This window comes from Wyeomyia smithii, chromosome 1 (assembly GCF_029784165.1).
Source record: "Wyeomyia smithii strain HCP4-BCI-WySm-NY-G18 chromosome 1, ASM2978416v1, whole genome shotgun sequence".
NCBI classification, from domain to species: domain Eukaryota; kingdom Metazoa; phylum Arthropoda; class Insecta; order Diptera; family Culicidae; genus Wyeomyia; species Wyeomyia smithii.
In genome coordinates, this window is record NC_073694.1 from 187,911,583 (window position 1) to 187,934,021 (window position 22,439).

The window sequence follows — 22,439 nt, forward strand, 5'->3', positions numbered from 1 at the left end:
CGTTCGTTACGGGCACAAGTCTTCACTATGAAATAATATGAGTTTGTTGATTGCAGTTGACCCGCGTAGTCCCTATCGTACGACGACAACCGCGTTGCCGCTTTCAGCTTAACAGTCCTATATCGGGAATGGAGTTCGGGACTACGGTGCGCTGTTGAAGCTGTTGTTCTTGATTAACATAGAGACAATCAAGCTCTTCAAATAAACATTTATTCAATATTTCGTAATTTATGGTTGATGCCTTGATACAATCATCATTTACCACGGTGACACAACCCTTACTTTCCGTCGCAGTCGTAGAGATGCCAAGATGATACAATTATATGGAATATCATTATATCGATTCAATTGATATTTTATGTAAAAAGTGAATTCACTTTAAACTTCGTTGATAATGATTTCGAGGAAGGGCTACGTATGAATGAAAACCTAGGATGCTATTGATTGGGACGTAGTACACCCAGACAACGGAAAAAATTGAGGTTGTGTTGAACAAACTTTTTTACCTTTCTCCTAGAAAGGTATAGCAATCACTGGCAAAACCGAAGGTATTCAAGTGGTCTGGAGGGCCAAATGTCACATAACACTCGACTCGGTTCGACGAGCTGAGCATTTTCTGTATGTGCAACTTTTTAATCTCACTCGATTTTCTAACGGATTTTTATGAAATTAGTGTTATAATGATTATAATCGGACCTTTACTGTAACTATTATGTCTCAAATAGAAAAACTAACAAAAGTCTATTCTTTTATATGACTAGTACTAACAAAACTATATGTTAAAGATATTTTAGATGGATATCCGTTAACAGATATTTTTTGAAGGCGAAAATGCCAGCAACGAGGATCTCCTTATGATCTTATTCTTTTCTGGGCTGAGGATGTACTAAAAATCGACACTGGAAACCCAGCAAGCTTTGACAAACTCGCAGAATTCATAGATAAGTCTGTAACACGTGAATTTGATGATAAAAATCCTTATTGCAAATACTTAAGACATGAGCATACTGCCACTTGTACTAAAGGTAAGCGCTATAAGCATTTATGCAGGTTCGATTTTTCTAAATTTGTCATGCTCGAAACAATGATTTTTCAACCATTAGAATCAGAAAGAAAAACAATTGCCGCAAAGAAAATTTGGAGAAAATAAAACTGTTAATGGAGTATGAAATGGATACAAACGCCTACCTGACTGCACTAAGATGCTCTGTGAAGAAGTTAACAATTTTTCATAAACGAAGCTGTGAGATAGACATTAATACCTATAATAAAACATTTTTGAACATGATGGAAGCTAACATGGATAAACAATATGTTTTAGACGAGTATGCTGCAGCTCAATATACCGTTGAGTCAATTGTGCTACCCTATTTTTACAAATAGGTTTGAACATGAGAAAGACCAGATCACACTCCTAGTATTAGTTTAGGTTTTTTTAATGACAATTCTTAAAGAGCGAGTATGTATAAAATAGACTCAATACCTCCAAAATGAAAATAAAAACCATAGAAAATTTACATGGGGCTGTTGTTTACATGAGGCAACGCGTACCTCTCAAACATGTCACAATTTCAAACAAATATTAACGTTACTCTTATCTACAGTCAGGTTTTTCACGCGTTTTTCCGCGGTTTTTACCGAATCCCCACGGGTTTTTACGAGGATTTTTGAGTTAACGTGAGTTGGGAACCAAAAAGTCCAAAACAAACAAAAAAAGTTTTTATTGAGTAGAAGACTTAGTCAAAATAAACCCTTCACCCTCTGAAGAATCCGGAATAATCGTAAAGAGAACAGTTTTGAATGCTGAACGTAGAGCGTCTCAGTTTTTTCCTAAATCCTATTGTTAATGGATTAGTTTTTTAAGCATTTTTTGTGAGTGCACATTCGAGGATGGATACTTTTTTAATTACAATCTCTTTTTCCTACACGTTCAATCCTCTAGTGCTCAAGGTCACAGGGTTAGGCGGGGTTTGTTTTAGAGTCATGGTAAACTTTTTGTCAAATTTGCAAATTTATTTCAATTTTGTAAAAAAAAATTCAAATACTAGCTAGCAAATGACAAAATTCAACTGGAAGTCCATCCTTTTTGAATTATGATGATCAATAATTTGCTAAGTAATTTCTTTACTATGAAAAATTTCACACATACAAAAAAAAACCGGATCGGATTGGTCCCTGGGGTCCTCACAACTAACCTATGATTATTACGCTTGCAATTACTGTTTTCAATTTTTCAATACGCTGCTGGCTCGAAACTCTTTCTGCCTGCTTGGCTCGGACATGTTTCATATCGGAAATGGGATCTGCCACACTGTAAGCCGCCTGCCTGTTGTATGCGACGACGCTCTGTGATGCACATTTAAGGCGGAGGCTCGTTTTCGCGTCCTCCTTCGAGAGCAGTAGACTACCTGACGAACTAAAGTTTTTTCGACCAAGTAAAAGCAAGAAACAGAAAGCGAGCATCGAGAACTGAAGAAAACCGCCCATGAAACCAATTTTTATTTTTTTAAAGTGGGTCAAGAAGCATCACACCTTGAGACCCTATATCGCTTGCTTGCGGTGGCCGCCCTTGTCGCTGCCAGTGGAAAAGGTCTCCTGGTAGTTTCTGATGAACATCCATAGCGATAGTAATGTTCGATGACTGTTGTTTTCCAACAACAAATGACATAAATTTATGTGAGAGGTGAGCGTCGGCACTGTTGTTGTGAGTTGTGATGCATGTAAAACAAGATTTGGCAGTTCTAGTTTAATGCTTCTCAATCCCAATTTATAATAATTGATCAATATATGACTACGTGATTTAGGAACGGCCCCTCAACTGGAGAACCAACACAACAGAACAAAAAGTTTTGCTTGAGTAGTTTCGAAAACAGCATTTTTACACAACCAACAGTTTTATAATAGTCAAAATAATTCAATGCTAAAAACCTGGGTGTGATTTTTTTTTCTTTCAATGCTCCATAGATCTAATAACACGATCAGCTTTGAATTTGATTTTTCATCAACATACTTTTCTGCATTCAATCATATAAAGATTATAATTTCAATAAAGTTTATGCAAATATATTTAAAAAAACATATTTACCATGAAGTAGGTATACCTTTCATCTTAAGAGATTTTTTTCACTCGATAAATGCGAAACTCTCATCTCAATTGTAATTCGAAAACCCTTTAAAAATGTCAACAAATCTGTCAAATAAATTATAATGTATAATATACATTCATCTTTAGAATACACAATTGTGACAGTAACAAACAAGGGTTTTAGTATTCCTATTTTACGACCCATAGTTTGTCTTAAATCAATCTGACCAAGCGCTAACTGGGTTATAAATAATTAGGCAACAAAAAACAACCGAAGGTAGGTCGTTTTCCGCGGCTTGAACTATTGAATGATGAAGGCGCCTCTGCGGATACAGCAGATTTTCATAAACGCTATACACACTACAAATGCGGAACAAACATACGACAAAAGCGCGCTATACAATAGCCAATTTGTGTGTCATACCCCAGGTGCAGCGCGGAGCCGAAAGTAGATCGAGAAGCAGAGAAACAGCGGCTAAATGTAAGAATAAGGTCAAATCGGTTCATGGCCTAGATTTGAGCATTAAGCGGTCAATAGCGTTTTATAGTTAATTCATCCACAAGTGACTCGTGACGGTGGTCGTATCGTGAGGAGATGGTGGGAGTGTTGAATTATACATGATCCAATTTCCTGATAACCTTGAGAACGCTTGCGCGATTAGTGAGCCTGGGTTTTTGTAGTGTGTTAAAGCTAGATTGTTGAGATCAATCACATAGTTTCGATGTGTATAGGAGTAGGGCTAATGATCGCTTTTTATCGCAATGTTTGCCATTCCACACTTTCACACGGCGCGAGTATTATGTGCGTTTTCTCGTGCGGATAATCAACTTTGTTAGCCATTGCTTTCCGTGGATAGTATAGGTGTTTTCTCTCTTCAAATGCGCTTGTCAGATTAATAAATCTCTCGATGCGCGCTTGATTTCAGAAAGAGAAACCAACAAACACAAATGAAATTTGCTGTCTATGCTGTGTCTCGCACGGTTTGCCGAACATAGGGAGTTTTTCTATGGTGTTAACCTGCGAAATTCCCTCACATTTCTCCTTTAAATATGTGTGTATGAACTGATCAAATTGCAACCGCACGTTAGTGGATCATGTTGGAAAAGAATTATAAAAAATAATCGAATGCTCCAGTTCGAAAATTTTAATTCTTTTTTCGAAACCAAAATTTTATAACAACTTTCAACTGTTAAACATGTTTAATTTTTTTTTTCGACACGAAACAAAACACCTTCGGTAACAATTTTATTCGTATTGGTAAACATGTGAACTTAAAACCCGAGGGATCATACTATACGAATTAAAAGTACTATACTTTGTTCTCCACCCACCAAGTCAGCCCCATGCCAACGAAATTGAGGAGAGAGCACTCTAGAAATGTCGTTTTTTTGTTGCTGAGCAAAGAACACATACATAAGCTGTGCAACAAAGTGAAGGTAGCATACCGAACTAAAGTACTAGAAAAGGACTCATTACCGTATGACTACCACCCAACAGTGCCCACATAGTGTTAAGCAGCAGCATCGAGTCCAGCTTAATTCCCCCTGCTAGTTTCGAGCACAGGACAGGAAAGGGTACAGAATAGGACGGGGCCGCGTTGTCAATAACATGAAACCAAGAGCAAGCATATTGTTTTGCTGTGAGTATGGGTGTGCCCTAATCTTTTGTATACATACTTTTCTATGCCAGTTTCTCCCTGGCAATTGGGAGAGCCAGTGTTGCCAGTTTTAAAGGAAATGTAAAGGTGTTTTCTTAATGATTTTGAATCTTTTTTGAGATTCGATTTATTTGGTGTAAAATAATGTAAATTCTGAATCATTTCAGGTCTTAAAAATCCTACCCTATAGAGTGTTTTGAGGTTATATAAAATGTTCATCCATATTTCATTGTTTACCGAAGAGTATGTAGTGTGCTATAGGGTGTTGTATCATGATCGGACCAGTCAGAAAATGTACCATGATCGGACCATTTTTTTATATGCGAGATTTCTGAACTATTGAATAAAAAACTGTATCAAATATGTACCCGCATCATCAAAAAACTTCTTCTGACGATGTTCAGAAGGTTTCATTCAGATTACTTAAGTATTACTATTATTAAAAAAAGTTTTAAAAAATGGTCCATTTTCGAGCAGAATTTGCCCTTACAATTGTTACCAAGTCTTGTTTTCAAGCAGTGATTTTAGAATCGAATATTTAAAGATTGCAGTATATTTTTCAGTAATCTGCTTCTGTAACATTTAAATTAAATGTAGGAACACTTTTTATATGAAATATTTGCTTTAAAGCTTGAATTATTGGTGAAACGCGAAAGCCTGTTTTGTATCATGATCGGACCAACATTGAACCATGATCGGACCAACTTACTTCTGAGACATCACTGCTTCACTATGCTTATGCTTGATATACCCAATGAAGGATTTCACGTTTAATTCATTGGAACAGAATAAATATGATGAAGCTTATTTTTTATAGAATAAAACCTCTCAAAAGCGAAGTAAGGTTCGCAAACTAAAGCAAAATTATTTAAAACTTCACTATAAATAGTCCACTATGCTTCAAATAAAACAAATATAAATATATGGATAATATAACTCAGTGTCATCCTTATTTAGGAAGCACTTTTTCCCGCGAATTTTCGAACAGTTTACGAGAGAGTGATAAATTGAAATATATGAAAATTTTTATGTGACGTTTTGCGTGGAATTTTTTCACGATTATTTTGAACGGTAAAATGATTTTACGAAGGTGTGAAAGGCTTAAAAATGGATTAATTTGTGATCTAATGATAATATGTATATCGAATTTATTTTTCAGTAACAAGACTCTCTTTGAGACTAACTAATTTTTGAGCTGCGGCAAAGGAAACGTATAGCAAAAAACTAATCTTCGAATTTCGTTTAGCGATAGGGCTTAAAAGTTTCGTCTCTCCGAAAAATGTCCTCATAAAAAATTTCAACTCAATCGAACTTAAGGAAGTAGTGTCTCAAATTGACCGCTTTGAGTCTCACTTTTTCGACTGATGACGAAAGGCACACTTCATGCAATTAGTGATATGAAAAATTTTGTTGATACCAAATATCTTAGACTTGCGTAAAACTGTGCGTTTTCCCGAAAAAAAAAAAATAATCGGAAAACTCGACTTTCTGGGACTTTTTGTGCTTTTTGGGATATTTTTGTGCTGGGAAACTCATTTCACTTGTCACATTCTCATTTTCACTTCACTGTCAATCTCACTTCATGCAGCTAATTTTTGTCACTTCGCTTTAGATGAAATCGGAAATAGGTCTCAAAAAATGAAGTAAGCGTGAGAGTGAAATATATTTCACCGTGAGGTAACTCCCGTAACAAGTACCATTGGCTGAATATTGCACTTCAGGCATAAAAGTTAGAGCATTGCAATATTCGGAAATTTGTAGTACTACTTGGGGACTACAAGTTGGTCATACATCGTTCCCCAAAATTGTGCTGGTGGAGTGAGCTATCGGTAAAACGAAACTAAAACCGAAAAAACACCCTCTAATTGCCATAAGCAAATTTGCCGTATTGGAAGCTCAAATATAATTCATTACGTTTTCGCAATAATATGAAAAATGTTTGAAAATAGTTTTAGAATCACGAAAAATATCTAATTTATCAAGCCCAAACCAAACACCGTGCATGTAAAGCCCAGCACGCGAAGCAGAAAATCGCTTGAAGTCTCAGAAGCACACTGGTCCGATTATGATACATTTTATGGTCCGATCATGCTTCACCCTGGTCCGATCATGATACAAATTCTATGGTCAGGAAAAACGATATATTCAAATGAATTTATGTCAGATTTGCTATAAATTGTTATTTTTGTAAACTAGACGAATAGACATTTCCGATAAATATATATTATTTATGATTACATGTAATATTAATGGTTAAAATGTGACATGAAAAGCGATGTACCTTGAAAATAGTCTAAATTGGTCGGATCATGATACATTACCCTACTTAATTGTGATTTTAAATTAAAGATAAAAAATCGAACATATAAGAATTAACCTTCGGTAGTTTAATAACTTGTGATGAATACATTGAAGTTCGATGTTGAAGATATATTTCCGTTCTTACACAACTTATTTAATCAAAATTCACAAAAATATATGCATTCCCACTATTATGGGTCACTTTTCGGCTCTCCCAGTATAATTGCTAGCATTTAACTTCGAACTAGTTCTAAATGTGACAAGCGTAACAAAAATCGAATGAAACTGCAGCGTAATACATTGTAACAAGAACAAACTCAGAGCGGGGGCCTAGTGTGGTTGGTAACGTCTCCGTCAACCACGCTCGACGCCTGGGTTCGAATCCCACCGCCGACATAGGTGTCGATGGTTGTGAGGTGGCGTGATCCACTCACAACCAACCCAACTGGTCTAGATTCAATCCTAGCCGACACCGGGAAATTTTCTGAGGCGAAAAATCTCTGGGATCACGCCTTCCATCGCATGAGGAAGTAAAGCCGTTGGCGCCGGTCCGTTAATAAACGGGTCGTGAGTTAGGGTCCTGGGTGTGGAGTCGCCTCCCTGGGCGTCGGTGATTGGCCACAACAGTGGCGGAACTAGACCGACGAAATAAACGAGAATAAAAAAAAAAAGAACAAACTCAAAAGAAATACCATGAAATCCTAAACAACTACTAACAAACAATAAATGTAGAAAACCTTAAAACAATTGAATCATATGAAAATTAGTTAGAAAGATCAACGATACACAGTGGGACCAAACTGGAAAAAAGACGGACAAAAGTCTTTTTCGACGTTTTAGCATATAGGTGTCTTCAAAGAAGTCTTCTAATATCTAATAATAATAATAAGATATTCGTTGAGAACGTTATTGCGGGGGGCATTTAGTCAAAATAAAAGCAACAACATCTAGTTGCAAGATATCAAATTTAGGTCTTCGGTGAAGTTGTAGAATTATAAAATTTATGAATTTTTCTCGTCTACACCCCCTTAAAATCATTTTATTGAGTTTCTTGAGTTTGAATTGCATTTAATCGAGTACGGAGAAAAAGAGAGGACGACCTGCGAAAACATGACACGATTAGGGAAGATAAAAACAAATTAATATCAGAAACAGAATGGTACGAACTAGTAATAAAGCAAAACGGAATTTAAGAAAAAAAAGTGTGTACAGTGCAGAATAGATAAAAACGAATTGTCTAAGAGCTGCAAAGGAATGTAAAAGTTTATTCTATAAACCGCCCGCGTCTCTAATTAGTGTTGTTCTTGAAATTACGTTACTAATGTAATTTCCTTGTCTTAAATTGACTATTCCTTTTGATTGAAGAGGATTAAAAAAATACGAGGTCGTGTTTTGGATCGCAATTCGTTGGGTTTGCTTTCAATTATCCGTATTCGGATACAATTTCAAAATTCCATAATGATATGTAAATATTACACATTTAACTTCTGATAATTTTTATTAAAAGTAGATGTTTTGAAAAAACTCCACGCTAAGTTAACTCGAAGTTGGTCATCTTATAATCAGCAAACTTCGACTTCGCTGCTGCTGGCCAAATCTCGCGAGCCTTTTCAAAAGGACCTGAGTAACAATGAGAAATTCTCTCCTCTCCCGCTCTGTTGGGTTATTTACAGCGTTATTATGAAAGTTTTCAATGATATTTTGTCATAAATTGGAAACGAATTATAATATGGCCTAGATCACTATGTCAAGAGTATCATGAAAAATGTAAAATTAACTTAATTATTATTCAAAGAGAAAGTAAACAAAGAGCTTCTCAATGCTACTCAGGTGCTTTTGCAAAATTACGCGAGAAATAGTTATTCATTAGAAAAAAATGAAGTCGTGATCAGCATGCCGTGAAAAAATCATTTTCACTGTATCGAAAGAATTGGAAACACCATGAACTTTCGCTTCTTGTAGGCTTTGCATCCAAACCAGTTACAAAAATATTGTGATAGATCCAATAGATTCAGGTCGGTGGCAAGTTTTCGTCGGATACGTTCTCCTTAAACTTCAATGTCTTGCTGTGTTCTTGCATATCTCGGCGGACCAGATTTTCTACGATTCTTCAAAAAGGATGTCTTCTTGTACCTGTCGATGGTTTGTACCGATGAAATCGTTTTCAAATCACAATACATAATCTTCTTCTAGCAGGCTTCTTCCGTTCTCTTGATTTTTGCTCAAATTTCCTTCTCTACCTGCCAAACCCCTTGGAGAACTAGGCTTTCTCTCACACAGAGTGAGAAATTATCCACATCTAGGCGTAGAGTATTTCAGTCGCAGAGTTCCTTTTCACTCTTAATCATCGCGTGTTAGGGTTTAAATTTTGTTTGCTCTCTCAGTTTAAGAGGGAGTAGTTTTCGTTAGCTGCTCCTTGACTAGAAGAGAATTCGGCCAAATATCAAAACATTTAAGTTCACATTGAAACCACATCTCAACCGTTTTTGAATTTAATACTATAGGAAGATTCACAACTCACCATGGGTGCGTATTCTGCAGAAAGTTTGATTTTATACTGTTTTAGAAGCACCCCAGAGCGATGAGAGTGGTAACGCAATGCTCAGCTGATCGCCGAGCAATCTATTTCACTTTTCTTGCGTGCGCGGATGAGCAATTTAAAAGAGTTTCACTGGGATTTTTTCTCTGTCAAATTAGGAGCGTTTTTTCGTCAGAGAAACCATTACTCTGCGCTCTCTCCACAGCAGATGGTGTGATGCACATTGAATGTAAGCTCACAGTTGTTAAGAGGGAAGAAAACTCTTTCTCTTAAAGATGAAGATGAGCAAAACAAAGCCTGTCTTCTAGTATTGGCAATATGACTTACTGAACCTAAAAATATTACACTTACTAAAACAAAATGTAGAATTAAAAAATAAATAAAGTTGTTGAAATAAATAAAATAAAATGAATAAAATTGTTAAAACACATAATAGTTAAAAGTTAAGCTAATGTTACACTACATAATAGATACAAAATACGACTGCTACCCTAAACTCGCCGGCTACCAACAGCAGTTGCAGCGAAAAAAAAAAATTATATTAAGAAAATAAACAAGAAACGACGAATCTAGTACAGTGGAAGAGGTGACTGGCAAAATTTAATATAGCTCGGCCACTTCAATTTTAACCATGCACCGAGCATGAATTGTAGGAACCAGCACCTTTTAACCAACACGCAGCGATTCTAAATCATCGGAGTGATCGCCATAGAATTAGAAGGTATGTCAATTGAGCCAGTCCCTCAGCGAATATTAAGGATTCGTACTATTCCACACAGTAGTCTAGATCAGTGGTGTGAACGGCTGCGGATTGTTTTACACCGTCAAACCTACGGGAAGAATCGAGACCGTGCCAAGGCTTCCGGACGACCCCTCGCAGGAATACACGTGCTGGTCAAAACGAGTGATCATCCCGTCTCCTGAGCCGACGAGATCAGGCAGTAGCAGTTGGGGGCACCCCTTCGACACTTACACTCCAGTACAGTGAGTAACAAAAATGTAAAAATCGTATATAGTAGACACAGGACAGATTTAGGGCAGATTAAACTAAGATGGTTGGAATAAAGGTAGAGGTAAACGTGAAATTTCTTTCTCTTTAAAAATTTGCAAAGAAATCCTGAGTTTTATAAACGAAATCTCACATAACTTTACCCGATTTTAGACGTTTGAATATCGTGCACGACTTCCGAAAATGCTACGTCGCACATATAAAACCAAATACACCTGACAGACAACTAAAACCATGTGTAATTATACCCATTTCAATGTGAAATAATAATACAGATTTTAGTTCAAGTTATTTCAACGAAATGAGTCATTGCGCATGCTATGTCCTAAACACATTGATTCACTCCAAGTTCCGCTACTAGCCCTGGTTATCTGTCCACGTCGTTTGTGGATGGCCCCTTATGGCCAGTGGAGTTTAAATGGAGTATTGCCATAACTGGTAGCATTGCGCTCATGCGATATAGCTATAGCTGGCTCACCTACCTTATGCCCGAGAACGTGATGGATTTCACGTAGGTACATTTCATGAATATGTTTTTGACGTGGGTCTACGTCTCTTTTCACTATACTGGAGTACATTCTGTGAAAACTGAAGTGAACATGTAACGTTTTTGGTTGGCGGAATGAAAGTTTACAAATGCTAATTGCTCGCGAACAACTGTACCGTCTTCAATAGGTAATATACCGTTGGATAGCTAAAATATGCAAAATTTGTAGAATATGATAATTGTCCTTAGCATTTTCTGATTACTTGGTGAGAATTACTCAAATATCCACCTGCATTTTCCATACGTTTGGCTTATTTCCCTTACGCAGACATCAAAAACATAGACGAAATGATTTCACACATTTCTTTATTGGCAGCCTGCCAATGTCAGCCAATCGGCATCGCATTCATCGCCCGCATAAGCGATATGGAAAGGAGGCCGCTATAAAAGGACATTCAGCATTCTCTGGTCGACCACCAAGGCGAACAGTTCGGCTTCCCTTCGATCTTAGTGGGACCCCACCAGTGATAATCCAACTCAGTTATCGTTTTTGGAATACAGCCCGAAACAGGACGAGACCGTCACTGGGGACCCAATGGCCGAAGCCGTTAGAAGGGGATTGCAAGACTTGGAAGCCATTTGAATACTGGCGATATTAATTTGTGTATGATGTGTGTTGTATAGTATGAGTATGGCAGAATTGAATGTTTACACCCACCATAGTCCCACGTCAAGTCTACGTTTGTGCCTTGTGCCTTTTTTCCTTAAGAGTGGTATATTTTTCCAAATCTGTATCATATTTCCAGTTCGCTTAAGCCGTTGTTAAAGCCGTAGTTAAAAATAGAAATTTTGTTCGAACAATTAAATTGTCTTCCTAAAAATACTAGAATTCAAATGGATTAGAAATGAACTAGCTAGTCCGATTATGATAGTTTTTTTTTCTATGATCAGATAAAACGATGTGTTTGAATAAACATACGTGGGATTTGATGCACATTTTTATGTATATCAAACTAGACAGATAGATTGTTTCGAATAACATAATTTGTTCATGATTTCAAGCGATATTATTGATGAAAATGTGACATGAAAATCTATGTAGGTACTATGAAAATAGTCTAAGTTATTCCGACAGTGGTGCATTACACTATTGTCTTTTTACCGCTTTGGTCAATTTTCTCGCACGGTTGGCAACGCTGCTTATGAGAGCAGTTTGGAAAAGGAAATAAACCGAGAGCGTGAGCGGGCTCTAACAACTGCGGTCCGTGAATGAGAGCGGATGAGAACGTACGGAGATTGCCCGTGTCAGTCGCTAACAGTTGCGAGTGCGGTGTGGAGGTATATCGTGTTTCACGTTGAATACTTGAAGAACTCGATGTTCATATTGAAGCTTTTCCAAAAGTAGTACACTATAGGGAAAAGTAGTTCCTTTCGTGTAGTCGCATTCCGCTTTAGCGTACTCAGCTACCGCATCCTTCACGGATGAAATACCAACAACAAGTCTTCGGTGAATAAGTTTTTTCTTCTTCATTTTATCTCCTGGCTGAGAGGCATCGTTCGGGCAGGCGATACAGATAAATTTGTCCCAAGGTTTTTTGAAACCATATATTCACAAAAGCAGTGCGCTATAACCTTGACTTCTATAAGTAGGCTTGTGTCAGTGAAATAGTGTTAGTTGATGATAGATAATCATCATCGAATTTATACAATCGTTATAGCTGCTGATTCGAGACATACCTTTGTGTCATTAAAGTGTGGGTGAATATCTAAAATAATCCATAATTTGATAATAATTCTGAACCAAGTATAATAGTTATGATAGACTTGCTAAGTATTACCATCTGCAAACAGCAAGCCAATGACAGTTCGTGAATGTCAAGCGATCGAGTTAACCAGTTCAACAGCACGCGTGTGAGGGAGAACGATAGAAATATTAACTACGGAAGAACCTTGGAATCTCGCAAGCTGCCGTGTACAGATGTGCATGAGAGCGTACCAGTGTTAGTGAACCAACGTGTACGTTTGCATACTACATACACCTATACATACACACACAGACTTGAACGGTGTTCATGGATTGATATATATTTTCTTGGTCAAACCATTGCATGTATTGTTCCATACTGTTGCATTGAGTTCAACCGCGTATAGTGCAAGATAAACGCAGATGTACTTGAAATGTTAACAAAAATATTATGATATAGTCTGAAAACTGAACGCAGCCATGAATTATGCTTTATCGTGCCAGAATCGTCAGCGTCAATGATAGGGCCTTCGGACAACCGAGTTTGCGTGTGAACGTGTTTTCGCGTATGGATTATTCTGTAGCAATGACAAGTAGTCTGTATATTTAACGTGTTGCTCAAAGTTACTACTGCCAAAAACGGCAGAAAGGATAATATTGATTTGAAATTGCAGTTACGATTGATCCGTATCATCGTTGGTCAAGTAAGCGCAGAAGGACGGAAGCCTCATAAAAGGTTTTTCCTTGGTGCTGCAACGTGGTGTATACAGCTCGTTTTTTTTTTCATTTTGGATACAAGTCAGCAACCACCCAAGAAAAGAGAAAAGAGAGAAGATTTGGAAATTGTATTCATGAAAGTGAAGGCAGAGTGTAACGAAGCGAAGAAAAGTTTATTCAAAGTAGAAGTGAAATTTAATTAACCACAACCACCGCTGTCTGGCAAGAAAAATATTGAAAGGTTAAAATAAGTAAAAACAAAAGAAAAATACTCAAATGTACAAACACATCGGAAAATAAACCTTCGTTGCTGAGCACTTAAGTGGCACATACAAGCAAATGACTCAAGAGTAAATTAATTTGAGAGGCACGTTGATGGATAAAAGTCACGTCTGCCGAAGCGCCAGTGTCTAACTACAAAATAAAACACGTTTTCACAGTCACAGAAAACAAAGCAACGACAATCTTGTTTGTGTTTCGCTTACAGTGTTGCAAGCAAAACTCCCCAGTTGATTAACAACAGCTCAGAATTGCTACGCTGTGCAAATCCAAGTGTGCCTAGCACGCTAGGAGTGGCATTTCTCGTGACATTTTCGCTGCACTTTCTTCCGGGCATCGCGTTTCAATCAAATTAGCCACCGTGGATACCATAGCGTTGCCTGGCGGATTGTCTCATGTCAGGATGGCTCTAGCGAGGTAAGTGTGGGTTGGTTCTTCCATAGAATGAGTAGGATATGAGTTGCATGCATACCGTAATGTTGCTCTAAATATAATGAACGTCAATGCCTTGGTCCCTTTTTAAAACAGACTTGGTAATTTGTTTCTCAGTTACTACTTATACTGGCCGGGTTCTGCAACACTCGACCCATTTACGCTTTTGAATAATTGGAAAAAGATCGTACATTATTTTCCTGCGCATATTATGTATAACTTGTTTAAACTCACAGCAAAGACAAGGAAGAAAGACACAAGCTACTGTAGGTTACTTGTAATCTATGATCGGGATTAATGATTGGAGTTCTAGTTAATTTGCATGCGCATCTTCCCGCAAAAGGTTAGTTCTCTATGACATCGTTAACCCTCTGGACGGTAATAAGAGAAACGTGATAATAATCCTATGACAGATTATAGCTTTTTAACCGTTTAAATTACCGTAAATTTTCCGGTTTCGTAAATGCGTCAAGTCTACAGAGACTACGGTGAACCCGGCGAGCAATTACCATGTGGCCTTTTAACACGTTTCCGAAGCGACTAGTGGCACCAAAACTCACAGAAATCAATTTGATTTTAGAAGATACTCAACACTAAACGAAATAAATAAGAAATCAATAAAAACATACCGCGTAAAAATCAAATACTTTGGAAAATTCTCATAAAAAATGCGTTGGATCCACAATCTACGTGAAGAAACACGTGATTCCTAGGATCCGCATATGAAAGCAGTGGAAAATGCGATTCAAAGCTTACTTCATTTAGAATTGAAACAATCTTTTACTCATATTGTGGCGCTTCTGGTGGACGGATTTGGAAGTTCTTGGCGTCCAGGTGTCGAGAATTTTGTAGCTTCATTTAAGTTTTTTGACATTCCGCAAAACGACTAGGGGTAAGCGGGGTAAGACCGCCCCCTCAAGCAATTCTGTTTATAGAAAAAAAAGTTGCGGCTGCAATTTCATTTTTTCTTCGCTAAAAGGTTCTTCTATTCAATACCCGCATTTAAAAATTAGAACTGAAATATTTTTGTTTATTTTCCAGCTTTTTTTTTCAATTTTAAAAATTCTTTGAAAATGTGCAGATATTTTTCATGCGGGGTAAGCCTGCCCACCAGCGGGGTAAGATCGCCCACCATTTTTTGAGTATAACAAATATTTTTAGGGCCAAAACGGTTGATTTTATCGGTATGGTGTTTCTGACAAAGTTGTAGATGGTATTTTTTTTTCTTTTTCAATAAAATATGCACTGTGAAAAATCTGAAAAAAATTTTTTTCTTAGTTTTAACTTTTTTTTGTTTTTGGTCATCCAAGTTCAAATCAATGTTTAGGTAACATTTCGTGGCCTTCAAAATAAATAGATTTTTCAGAATTGGGGTTTTTCAAGATATTCAATTTATAATAAACCTGTCTTTGCTAAAAATAAAAACTCAATAAACCTGTCTGTATGAATTTTTTGAAGACTTATTATGTATAGAGTAATATTAATTATTATTAATTTTTTTATTCGTATTTTCATTTTTTTATGTTTTTATTTTTTGAAGAACAAAATTACCAACCACTCTATACATCAAACAAACCGCCTCAAAAAAATTCTTCACAAAATTTGAGCTATTAATATTTTATTACTCCAGGATCCAACAACCATCAAATTTTAGCTTACCTTTTGTAGATTTTGCTGGAAAAAACATGATTTTTTTGAAATAAATTTAAAAAAATAATTCTATTTTTATATCTTTTTTTTTAATTTTTTTACAGTGTATACTTTTTTCGGAAGTAAAAAACTACTATTTTCAACTCTGCCGGAGACGTCATACCGATCAAACAAACCGTCCTGGCTCTAAAATTATTTATGTTCATTAATACTATTTTTACACAAGTTTACTTTTTTCAAAAATTATTGGCGTTAAAATATTATTACTAGAAAAGCTTCAACCAAATCGAAAATGGTCGTAAAATATTTCCTTTGTAGTGTCGAGGCATTTGGGTCTTGAAGTAAAACAACAAGCAGTTGTATACGTGGCGGTTTTACCCCATGTATAGTGGGCGACTTTACCCCCAGTTCATATTCCACCGAAAAAGTAGTCAAAATTACAAGATTGCTCACGGCCTTCGATATTTCCGAAAGAAGACAGATTCAGACAAGCGATTAAACGTATATTCACGAATAAAACTATAGATTTTTAGACAGAAAAACCTTAAGTCCCGTAGCCGCAAAACAATAGCGCATTGACTGGTTGCCGGCTGAAAGGTTGTTTTTGATTATTTCTGTGACCGTTCACGCACTATCAAAAAAGAAAGGGGTGCAAAATGTTATGTAACTATACTGTAATAGACATGTTAAAGAAATGTTTCAATTATTATATAACTTGGTAGTAAAACTACGGTGGGCGGTCTCATCCCGCTGGGCGGTCTTACCCTGTTTACCCCTATGTTGTAAACAATCAACATAGAAGCCGAAAGAAAGGAACAAATTGCGTACAGTTTTTTTGGAAAATCCATTGTGAAATTTTCCAGAAATACCGTATGGTGCGTTATCCAATGGTATAAGCAAAATATGATGACAATTCGGAAGCCTCAAACCAATCATCGAAGTGGAACTATCGACCGGCAACTGCGTGGTAAGATTTTGAAGACCATCAAGAGGAATTCCAAACTGTCGGACTGGGATTTGACCGTGAGGAGAATTTGACTCCGGGAAGGAATCAAGTCGTATGGAGCTAGCAAGCGACTAAACCGGACCATAAAACAGAATAGTGTGGCCAAAATCCGTGATCGGAAGCTATACGACCAGGCGCTGACCAAGTTCGACTGGTGCCTTCTGATGGACGATAAAACCTATGTCAAGTTCAACTTCGGACAAATCTTAGGTCAAAAATTTCCATAAACGTTCCAGAAAAAGTTTTATGCACGCTTTCTCCAACGATTAGTCGAAATTATGTTTATGATCTTATTGCCTCTAAACTCTTCGCGTGAGTAAAAAACCTAGCTTTGTTTATCGAATTTTGGTTCAACGCTAAATCGTCTCCTTAAACGATGTTGAAATTTCAAACAAGAAAGTGAGTAGCACGTAAGAATATAAACGTGTACTATATAAACTATACGAGGATCAAGTTCCGATTGAATAAAATGGATAAAAAGGCTTAAATTTTCATCTGCATTCCAGAAGCTCTGAAGATTGAGATCTGCATACACTCACGGCCACGTGGTCTCTCTCAAATTTCGATAACGTCGAGAGAAAAACCAAGGAGGCACAAACGATAAACAGATGAACAAACACTGAAAATACGGCTTTTTTTCAGCAAAAAGTTAGAACCTAAAATGTCATTTTAACGCAAGGTGTCGCATTAGTAAGGGTGAACTAACTGACTTCGTCTACCCTGTCGCACTTGAAGATGCAGGGAAGTGTTTGAACGACGGTTGGTTCAGATGAAGGCCTGAACAAACGGTAATCATTACTGTGTATCGGTTGTGTTGCGTATGAGTTGTATGGCGTAGTTTGAAGTGTAGCCCATCAGGTTACATTATGAACGGCGCATACTAAGTTGAAAGTAAAATAAGGATGTTCGGGGTAACTTCGAAACCACAAATAAATTATCTTCGAAGAATTTTCAACCACTCTACAAATTTGAAAAAAATCTTATTTTTTCTGAGATTTTCTACCTGTTCTATGAAGAGGAGACTCAAGGCCAAGAAAAAAGTTGTCAAAAACATCAATCAGATGAAGACCTGGTAGTTTAAGAATCCCTTCGAAACCGGGACTAATAATTCAATCAATTTTTTTAAGTATGAAGAAAATGCTAAATTTGAGTAAGATAAGATCTCGAGTTCAATAATAAATATCTGAAATACAAGCAATTAGTTTTGTTCCAATACTATCTGAAGCACGCTTAAGTGTATTCGACTAGCGATAGAATTTGAAAATTTGATCTTTTAGCGGGTAGAAATGGACATGAGAATAGTTTCTGCTGATGAAGGGGCAGTAGAAATATTAGATAACTATAACTTTAAGTCAATAAAAACACTGCTATACACCTTAAAAATCCGAAAAAAACGAACAAGGTATGCAACCTCTTAATAATTGCTTTAAGTTGTTGTGTAATGCTTTGTTTAAATTTTTGAAGGCTGACGATTTGTAGCGAGGGAGAAATAGTTGGATTATCGAATTCATCAGTTGACTTTTCTGTTACTGAATTTCAGTTTCAACAAACCTGACTTGTTGACGTTATTCTGTAGTTCTATAAAGAAAAATAAGATAAACTAGGGAAATAAATTACTAAATATGACTAAATATGATTTTTTATGTTTTTATAAATTGTGTTATTTTGTGTACATAATTGATTCCAAATTTATTTCCGTTTCAATTCAATTTATGTTTAGTTTCAGTTCAGTTTTAGATTAGTTTTAGTTTAGTTTCAATTCAGTTTCAGTCCAGTAACAGTTTAGTTCCAGTTCACTTTCAGTTCAGATTGAATCCAGTTTTAGTTCTGTCTTAGGTCAGTTTCAGTTTAGTTTTAATTCAGTTATATTTCAGTGTTAGTTCAGTTTCAGTTTAGTTTTATTTCTGGTTCAATTTAGTCATATTTAAATTTCAGTTCAGTGTTAGTTCAGTTTCAGTTAAGTTTCAGTTCAGTTTCAGCTCAGTTTCAGTTCAGTTTTAGTATAGTTTTAGTTTGAATTCAATGAAGTTTTAATTCAGTTTCAGAAAAATTTCAGTACAGTTTTAGTTAAGTTTCAATTCAGTTTTAACTGTTTTGGTTTCAGTTCAGTGTCATTTCAGTTTCAATTCTGTTTCTGTTCAGTTTTAATTCAGTCTCAATTTAGTTTCAATTCAGTTTTTAGTTTAGTTTCAGATTTGTTTTAGTTAAGTTTTGGTTTAATTTCGGTAAGGTTTCAGTTCAGTTTTATTCCAGATTCAGTTCAGTTTCAGTTTAATTTTAGTTCAATTTCAGTTTGAAGAATCGAAATATAAACTTATCACTTCAATGTTTCATTATACCATTCCACGTGACTCCGATCAATCAAAAATATCAGGATTATAAAAGATCTTGATATTTTCTTACGAATTTTTTGTATCAACTTGTGTTCCAAACTTGGTCTTGTTAATAGTTAAAATATCAAAATTCCTATCAAAATTATCTACTGATTATTACAACTTACAGCAAGTTTTGTAATAAGCCGACCGAACGGAAAATAAACCGAAACCAGCACAATAGAGCCGGGTATGAATTGTATGTAGGATTACTTATGCATTACTTATCAAAGTAAATTCTGATCCAACGAACCCTTTACTTCTAACAAAAACCTCCTTCCTGTAACCTTTGTGGAGATGCACAGGTTAACACGGTCTCCAAATAGCAAGGGTCGCACTAACATCCCTTCCCCTGTCCCAACTGATTGCAAGAACGTGGCTGGTGTCGAGGGATCTCAAATGTGCAGAATTGTCTGCCAAACACAGATTTTTAGAGTCCGTGTGCAGATTTTTATTGATTCGCAGATACTTGCAGTTTCTTCATAGTTTTTGCGGATTTTTGTCAGAGTTTCCTTATATTCGCGCAGACTTTTTGAAAAGATGTGCAGATTTTTGTAGACTTTTGACTAGGCGAGCGAAATTTTTTCGAATGACAGATAGATTTTTTTTAGATTTCGAGTAAATTTTTCCGGTTTTTCGACCAGTTGTAGACATTTTTCAAAAACATCTGGTATTACTGGTCGTTATCAACCCTTCAAAGTATTGAAAACTTGTGTAGTGAGAATGGTCGGGCAAAAAGTCATAAAATTAATCGATTATTTCGATTTCGTTTATTGATTACGAAAAAAGTGATGAACTGTTATGGAAGCATATATATTACTGGACACGGAGTCGATCTTGCAATTTTGCATTTGGTAATAATAGCAAATATAGTGCGATATGAAACATATTGAAATGTTAGTTTGTTACTTTCTTTTTTCAAGCTAACACACTTTTTAGATATTCTTCAAGATTGCTGATAAATTTATTCGGATAAACATCCGGCTTATAACAAATAATCGTCAAAAGCGATTCACGGAAATGAACTATGGTTCTTCGAGCGCACTACTAAAAGTGATTGTTCGGAAACCGAAGTTTATCGAAATATCACGATCTGTCAAATCACTGTAAACCATGAGTCGATTCACAGTGGCGCACAGTGGAGCACTTAGAACATCAAACCTGATCAAAATTATTTTTAAGTATTTTTGGACTGGAAACGTATCATGGTTCGGAAATAAAGTATAATAAATAGTTGTGACTAAAAGTTTCATGGAATAACTCACCTTTGAGTGGTTTGTTACTTTTCTGATGATGTCATTCGGATTCAATGGTAGTTTCTTTTCTACAATAAATGACTGAGCCTTTATGAATGGAATATAACTATTTTTTTAGATCAGTGAGGTTCAGGGTGAACACTGTTTTGTTTAATAATCAATCTGAGCACTCAGGCGAATCTGAAGAGTCATTAGTATTATTATCATTGTCCGTGTACGAAGATTTTACTTGCAACATTTGAATTGTTTCGGACAAAAAAACTTGACCGTTTTTCTTAGAGTTTGGTCTAGTGCTCGTAATCAAAGGATCCGAATTCAATAGTAACCTGTTGAGATTGTCTCAGAACACTCATCGGTTACATGACAGAGGTATGTTCTTGAAACTAAGGCAGTAACACTGCCGGAAGCTGAAAAGTTGAAATTTTTCGATGATTTTCACAATGATGTAACTCATGAGTTCGGATTGGTTCGGATGATCTAAAACCACCAATTTGACCAGAAACATACTGGCTTTGATTTACAATTGACTGTTTACATTGAAACTCATTGATACTTAACTTACTTCATATAATATGACATATAAAAAATCTCATTTACAGAATTTTTGTGTTTATTAGAATGTACCCTGGCAATATCGAGACTATTTATAAGTCTTTTATGTTTACAGATTGATTCATCTAAACTTCTTCGCGATGTCCAAAGTTGGTTTGATGATCAATCACTACGTTGCACTTGATTGTTTTGAAAATAAGTGAACGGTACGGAAGCATCGAATGCAACAACAGAAAGCTAAAGTTTTATCGATTTCAACCAGCTGTAACAAAGGTCTACAATACTTCTGGATGCTCATGAGCTGTCGAGACATTCAGTAGGCATCACCCTTCAAAATGAGACTATGCTGAACATGGTTAATAAACTTTAGCTTTTTTGACTTTTGATCAGGTTTTTACTTGATTTACTCCTATGTGTGGCGTGTAGGCGATTCAAAGCCGTTCTTCGACCCTGTATATAGAATAAACTTTTATCTTATCAAGAAGGTTATGCAAAAGATTTAGTGCTAAAAACGTTCCAAGTTCGCATATTGTTCGATAACGATTACATGTTGTAGTTAATAAATAGTACCAGTTTTTGCCATGTTTTTCAACCCAGACAGCAGCTGCTCTAGGTTCACCTGTTATTGCAAAGAGTTCACCGCACTACACATACCATATTTTTCTACTGCTTCCCCACAATTCGTCTGCGCCATCAGACGTCCGCCATAGCACATTTCGAAGTTCGGCGTATATTCAGCAATCTGTCCTCAAAACGACCGTCTGGGTACATTTTTTGCACTCATTTTTTCGTCTACAGATTTCGACAGTGTTTTTGTTCTTTTTCATACTTTTGCTATATTACTAATACACCCTCACCCCAACCAAACATACAGCGCACAGTCGGTATGCCATCATCATAATCATCCCCGTCATCAACACCGTTTTGGTAACTCTATCTGTACCCTAACATTTCAGTGTGGGTAAATGTATAAGTATAGAAATTATTTATCATCAGCTGGTCATTCGAAGAATCGAATTCAGCACCAAACTGACGAATTAGTTTAATCTTTTTCGCGATAATTGGTTTCAAGTTGAAGAGTAGATGTGCTGCGCAAAATATATGTCCTTTTTCAAATACAAATGATATTTAGGCTTGTTTTCATGCCAACAAAATACACAAAAGCTCCAAAAAACTATCATTTTTTTAGTAATTTAAAATGAGGTTTATTTTTTGAATATGTATAATGTATAATGAGAATTCTAAACATCCAAGCAAAATCTATAAATAAATCGATTTTCCGTTACCTATCAAAAACCTGTAATACGCATCCGATCAGCCAGCGCCACGAAACTCAAGGTAATCACTACCCG

At 36.2% G+C, this 22,439-nt stretch overlaps 1 protein-coding gene across 3 annotated transcripts in view; it reads left to right on the forward strand.

Annotated features, from left to right (window-relative positions):
• Positions 1–22,439, forward strand: part of LOC129733996 (protein roadkill) — a 155,973-nt gene that overhangs the window by 46,211 nt on the left and 87,323 nt on the right. The window contains exons 1-2 of one of the 3 annotated variants that reach the window (XM_055695698.1): positions 12,378–12,586; positions 13,623–14,236. The exons of 1 other annotated variant lie outside the window; for it this stretch is intronic. In XM_055695698.1, the coding sequence (XP_055551673.1) occupies positions 14,223–14,236 (14 nt within the window). In that variant the 5' untranslated portion in view covers positions 12,378–12,586; positions 13,623–14,222. Of the gene's footprint in view, positions 1–12,377; positions 14,237–22,439 lie in introns of those variants that run through there. One more of the 3 variants, XM_055695689.1, reaches the window with a different exon arrangement.